Source organism: Nanorana parkeri, unplaced genomic scaffold (assembly GCF_000935625.1).
Source record: "Nanorana parkeri isolate BGI_ZX_2015 unplaced genomic scaffold, ASM93562v1 scaffold890, whole genome shotgun sequence".
Lineage (NCBI taxonomy): Eukaryota > Metazoa > Chordata > Amphibia > Anura > Dicroglossidae > Nanorana > Nanorana parkeri.
In genome coordinates, this window is record NW_017307158.1 from 919,925 (window position 1) to 926,188 (window position 6,264).

Below are 6,264 nucleotides of genomic sequence, written 5' to 3' on the forward strand. Positions count from 1 at the left end.
CCCCTCTCCGATCCTAAAACTCTGGAGGAATGAACGGGGGCGGGTACAGCTGGCTCTGCCTCTAGATAGTCAGAGCCAGCTGTCAGTCACGCAGCTGGGCGGATCTCAACACTAATGTCGGGATCCGTCCCGGCTGCGGCACTCTCGGTATACCACGAGCTGTAGCTCCCCATATACTGAGCATTGGGTCACAAGAGGATGCTAGTTTATGTCCTCCCGTGACCCTGAGGAGACCTATGGGGAAAAACACTTACCCCATAGTTCTCCTTTAAGCAGAGCTCTAACTGAAACTTTTCTATCCTCTATGATTCCTTCGGATGTGGGGGAAGGGAGGCTGCACCCATTTCATGTATGGGATTACTGTGCGCTTTTCAAAAATGGATTTATCCCTCTAAAGCAGTGGTTCTCAACCTGTGTAACCTCAAGACCCACATTTCTCTTGGGTCATTAAGTCATGACCCAAGTCACACCGCACTGGAACGCATGGCATTGCTGTACCACGTGTTCCGGTGCGGGTGATCGAACTCTGGGTGGGAGGTGACAGACACACACTACCACAGACACACACACACACACTTTTTTTAAGATCCTTATAGTCTTCCTACCTTACGAGAAAAGGAGTGGATCATCAGCCTGGGGTCCAGTGTGGGCTGCTGTGCTGTGACGGAGCTCCATCCATATGTGCATTGCTGGTACAGCTTCCTTGCGTGCCCTGTAGAGGTGCGGGAGTCATAATGTGACGTCACTCCGGTTCAGGCACCTCTACAGGACACCTGAGGGAGTTGCAAGCAATGGATGAATGGATGGAGCTCCCTCGCGGACATAGCCCCAGCCCACCCACCTCAAGCTGACACTCAGCACATATACAGTTACATAGTATTTGAGGTTGAATAAAGACATTAGTCCATCAAGTCCAACCTATTAGGATCTCATTCTAGGAGTACCTGTACCCCTGTATATTACCTGTACCCCTGGATATTACCTGTACCCCTGTATATTGCGGTCCCTTAAGAAATCATCCAAAAGTTTCTTGAACAATTCCACATTATTTGCTGAAATCACCGCCTGTGGCAGCGAGTTCCAGACCCTAACTGATCTTACTGTGAAGAACCCCCTGCGCCCCTTGTGCTGGAATTTTTTTCCCACCAATTTTAGGTGGTGGCCTCTAGTTTTTGTAATGGAGTTAATTTTAAACAGTTTATCGCTAATGTTGCTACCACCATTGAACATTTTGTACATGGAAATCATATCCCCCCTTAATCTCCTCACCTCCAATGTGAACATGTTTAAATTTAGTAGCCTTGTCTCGTAGCTCTGGTCCTCCATACCCCTAATTAGTTTGGTTGCCCTCCGCTGGGCAGCATATTTTGAATGGTGCTTCACGTGAGAATTTATCTGTGTTGCGCTAGGGCAGTGGTTCTCAACCTTTTATGGCTATTTCACTTTGCAATAGCCAATAGCAAACTAGCTATTGCACCCGCCCTCTGCTGCTGCCAATCAGTAGTGGGGACCTGATGGAGAACTTCAGGTCCCCCTCTGCTGATGCCCTCCTGCTGTGGTGACAGGACAAATCCCATCATGCATCTGCCTCTGGAGTCATGCTTGTGGCTGGCAGAGTCTTGCAATGCCTTATGGGATTTGACGTTTCACCACGGCTGGAGGGCTGGAGTTTGCCTTCCCCTACTATAAGAGCATATAGAACAGGGGTAACCTAACTCCGGCCCTCCTGCTGTGGTGAAACCACAAATCCCATCATGCATCTGCCTCTGGAGTCATGCCTGTAGCTGGCAGAGTCTTGCAATGGAGTTTGGCTACCCCTGATCATAGAGTATTGCCTACTGTGTCCTGCTAACTGCTTATCAGTCTGAGCTGATCACACATTGACATTTGTTCCAATTTCTGTCCAATTCCAAACCAAAGGTCGAAGAAATTTATTGAATTCATCGACACCTGTCTCATCAAGAACTACACGAACCGGCCACCTACCGAGCAACTGCTGAAGTATCCATTCATCAGGGACCAGCCGACCGAGAGGCAGGTCAGGATCCAGCTGAAGGATCACATCGACCGCTCCAGGAAGAAACGCGGTGAGAAAGGTGTGTTTGCGACCTTTAAGGGCGGCCACAGACATAAGAGGGAGTTGGTCAGGCATTAGTCCACATTCCTACACCATACGCCTCAGCCGAATAGATGAGCGCATGCCTGTAAAGATGAGGGAGGAGAGCAATGTCAGTCTACGTAGGCAACTGCCTTTCAGGTTTTCTAGCCTGCCCCAGCGACTGTTATTCCTAAAGATGGGGACACACGCTAGAGTCACGTCAACCTGCAATCTCCCAGATTTGTCAATGTTCATCTAATGCAGGGTTAGGCAAACTGTGACCCCCCTCCAGCTGGGGTGAAACCACAAATCCCATCATCCATCTGCCTCTGGGAGTCATGCCTGTGGCTGGCAGAGTGTTGCAATGCCTAATGGGTTTTGTAGTCGCACCCGCAGCTGAAGGTCCCGGAGTTTGCCTACCCCTGATGTAATGTCTGTGGCTACCTTAAGTGTCCCAGTGACTGCATTATAATCTGGAGGGGAGAGTTCACTTATCATGTCCTTAACCCTAAGCGTGTGTTCCTGTAACTGTTGTGTTTGGTATCTGTCACAGTTGGGGGTGGTGAGGGGTGCATTGCAGTGCTGGTCTAGTGACCAATTGCATCGAGGGATTTGGCACTACCCCTGCCTGTCAATGTAACAGAAGTGAAAAGTAGAAGAGAAAGAGATGAACAGTCAGAAATAAGAGCGTGGGAGAATGGGAAGAAATGGAGGATAGGCAAGCTCTGCAGCAGGGGAGGGCTTTGCCAATGCATAGGGGGGAAGTCGAGTTCATTTTGTATGGGTGCACCTTCCCCAAGAAGGTACCAAGATGTCTATCTGGGTGGCCAGGTGTAGCAAAATCCGGCCCACCAGCTGCAAATCCTATCGTGCCTCTGCATCTGGGAGTCATGTCACTGGCTGTCAAGAGTCTTGCGATGTCTAATGGGATTTGTAGGCGCACCACGGCTGGAGGCACACGAAATTTGGCCACCCCTTGATCTAGATGGGGAACTTTGAGTATTGGTTGTGTACTTGTGCCGCAGGTTCCTCCCAGGTGTATTAACCACTACGCCTCTGCATCCCATTCCTCAAATAAGGGGGGGTTATAATCAACATCCGGTGCCTAGCTATCGGCACTACCTGCCATTAAAAGGAATTGAAGGATCCCTCTTCTAATTGAGGAATGGGGTCTGTAAAGGCATGTTAGGGTGTGTGTGTATGGGGTCTGTAAGGGCAGGTTAGGGTGTGTGTGTATGGGGTCTGTAAGGGCAGGTTAGGGTGTGTGTGTGTGTATGGGGTCTGTAAAGGCATGTTAGGTTGTGTGTACGTGTATGGGGTCTGTAAGGGCAGGTTAGGTTGTGTGTACGTGTATGGGGTCTGTAAAGGCATGTTAGGTTGTGTGTGTATGGGGTCTGTACAGGCAGGTTAGGTTGTGTGTATACGAGTATGCAGTCTGTACAGGCAGGTTAGGTTGTGTGTACGTGTATGCAGTCTGTACAGGCAGGTTAGGTTGTGTGTACGTGTATGGAGTCTGTAAAGGCAGGTTAGGTTGTGTGTACGTGTATGGAGTCTGTACAGGCAGGTTAGGTTGTGTGTACGTGTATGGAGTCTGTAAAGGCAGGTTAGGTTGTGTATACGTTTATGGAGTCTGTAAAGGCATGTTAGGTTGTGTGTGTACATATATGGAGTCTGTACAGGCATGTTGGGTTGTGTGTATACGTGTATGGAGTCTGTAAAGGCAGGTTAGGTTGTGTGTACGTGTATGGAGTCTGTAAAGGCATGTTAGGTTGTGTGTGTACGTGTATGCAGTCTGTACAGGCAGGTTAGGTTGTGTATGCAGTCTGTACAGGCAGGTTAGGTTGTGTGTGTGCGTGTATGGAGTCTGTAAAGGCAGGTTAGGGTGTGTGTGTGTATGGGGTCTGTAAGGGCAGGTTAGGGTGTGTGTGTGCGTGTATGGAGTCTGTAAAAGCAGGTTCGGTTGTGTGTGTGTGTGTGTGTGTATGGGGTCTGTAAGGGCAGGTTAGGTTGTGTATGCAGTCTGTACAGGCAGGTTAGGGTGTGTGTACGTGTATGCAGTCTGTACAGGCAGGTTAGGGTGTGTGTACGTGTATGCAGTCTGTACAGGCAGGTTAGGGTGTGTGTACGTGTATGCAGTCTGTACAGGCAGGTTAGGGTGTGTGTACGTGTATGCAGTCTGTACAGGCAGGTTAGGGTGTGTGTACGTGTATGCAGTCTGTACAGGCAGGTTAGGGTGTGTGTACGTGTATGCAGTCTGTACAGGCAGGTTAGGGTGTGTGTACGTGTATGCAGTCTGTACAGGCAGGTTAGGGTGTGTGTACGTGTATGCAGTCTGTACAGGCAGGTTAGGGTGTGTGTACGTGTATGCAGTCTGTACAGGCAGGTTAGGGTGTGTGTACGTGTATGCAGTCTGTACAGGCAGGTTAGGGTGTGTGTACGTGTATGCAGTCTGTACAGGCAGGTTAGGGTGTGTGTACGTGTATGCAGTCTGTACAGGCAGGTTAGGGTGTGTGTACGTGTATGCAGTCTGTACAGGCAGGTTAGGGTGTGTGTACGTGTATGCAGTCTGTACAGGCAGGTTAGGGTGTGTGTACGTGTATGCAGTCTGTACAGGCAGGTTAGGGTGTGTGTACGTGTATGCAGTCTGTACAGGCAGGTTAGGGTGTGTGTACGTGTATGCAGTCTGTACAGGCAGGTTAGGGTGTGTGTACGTGTATGCAGTCTGTACAGGCAGGTTAGGGTGTGTGTACGTGTATGCAGTCTGTACAGGCAGGTTAGGGTGTGTGTACGTGTATGCAGTCTGTACAGGCAGGTTAGGGTGTGTGTACGTGTATGCAGTCTGTACAGGCAGGTTAGGGTGTGTGTACGTGTATGCAGTCTGTACAGGCAGGTTAGGGTGTGTGTACGTGTATGCAGTCTGTACAGGCAGGTTAGGGTGTGTGTACGTGTATGCAGTCTGTACAGGCAGGTTAGGGTGTGTGTACGTGTATGCAGTCTGTACAGGCAGGTTAGGGTGTGTGTACGTGTATGCAGTCTGTACAGGCAGGTTAGGGTGTGTGTACGTGTATGCAGTCTGTACAGGCAGGTTAGGGTGTGTGTACGTGTATGCAGTCTGTACAGGCAGGTTAGGGTGTGTGTACGTGTATGCAGTCTGTACAGGCAGGTTAGGGTGTGTGTACGTGTATGCAGTCTGTACAGGCAGGTTAGGGTGTGTGTACGTGTATGCAGTCTGTACAGGCAGGTTAGGGTGTGTGTACGTGTATGCAGTCTGTACAGGCAGGTTAGGGTGTGTGTACGTGTATGCAGTCTGTACAGGCAGGTTAGGGTGTGTGTACGTGTATGCAGTCTGTACAGGCAGGTTAGGGTGTGTGTACGTGTATGCAGTCTGTACAGGCAGGTTAGGGTGTGTGTACGTGTATGCAGTCTGTACAGGCAGGTTAGGGTGTGTGTACGTGTATGCAGTCTGTACAGGCAGGTTAGGGTGTGTGTACGTGTATGCAGTCTGTACAGGCAGGTTAGGGTGTGTGTACGTGTATGCAGTCTGTACAGGCAGGTTAGGGTGTGTGTACGTGTATGCAGTCTGTACAGGCAGGTTAGGGTGTGTGTACGTGTATGCAGTCTGTACAGGCAGGTTAGGGTGTGTGTACGTGTATGCAGTCTGTACAGGCAGGTTAGGGTGTGTGTACGTGTATGCAGTCTGTACAGGCAGGTTAGGGTGTGTGTACGTGTATGCAGTCTGTACAGGCAGGTTAGGGTGTGTATGTGCGTATGGGGTCTGTAAGGGCAGGCTAGGGTGTGTATGTGTGTATGGGGGCTGTAAGGGCACGTTAGGGTGTGTGTGTATGGGGTCTGTAAGGGCAGGTTAGGTTGTGTAGGAGTTTTGTGTAGCTGTGATGTTCTGGGATACTGATCTCTGTGGTTTTCATGAATTTCTCTTCTTTTGATCTGCATTATGCTGTACTTTCTTTTGCAGATGAGACAGAGTACGAGTACAGCGGCAGTGAGGATGAGGAGGAGAATCATGGTGAGGAGGGGGAGCCCAGGTAAGAGACAGTGAATTATGCATTGAACTCTGCCCATTGTATATGAGATAATGACCACCTGCAATGATCTCCTTCATTCCATTATTCTACCAATACAGAATGCCCCCCCCCCCCCCCCCCCCC

At 49.8% G+C, this 6,264-nt stretch overlaps 1 protein-coding gene across 4 annotated transcripts in view; it reads left to right on the forward strand.

Moving 5' to 3' along the window:
* MINK1 (misshapen like kinase 1) overlaps positions 1 to 6,264 on the forward strand; it is a 102,665-nt gene that overhangs the window by 56,052 nt on the left and 40,349 nt on the right. For 3 of the 4 annotated variants that reach the window (XM_018565825.1, XM_018565826.1, XM_018565827.1), the window contains exons 10-11: positions 1,921 to 2,096; positions 6,072 to 6,141. In XM_018565825.1, the coding sequence (XP_018421327.1) occupies positions 1,921 to 2,096; positions 6,072 to 6,141 (246 nt within the window). The remainder of the gene's footprint in view (positions 1 to 1,920; positions 2,097 to 6,071; positions 6,142 to 6,264) is intronic. The other variant, XM_018565828.1, reaches the window with a different exon arrangement.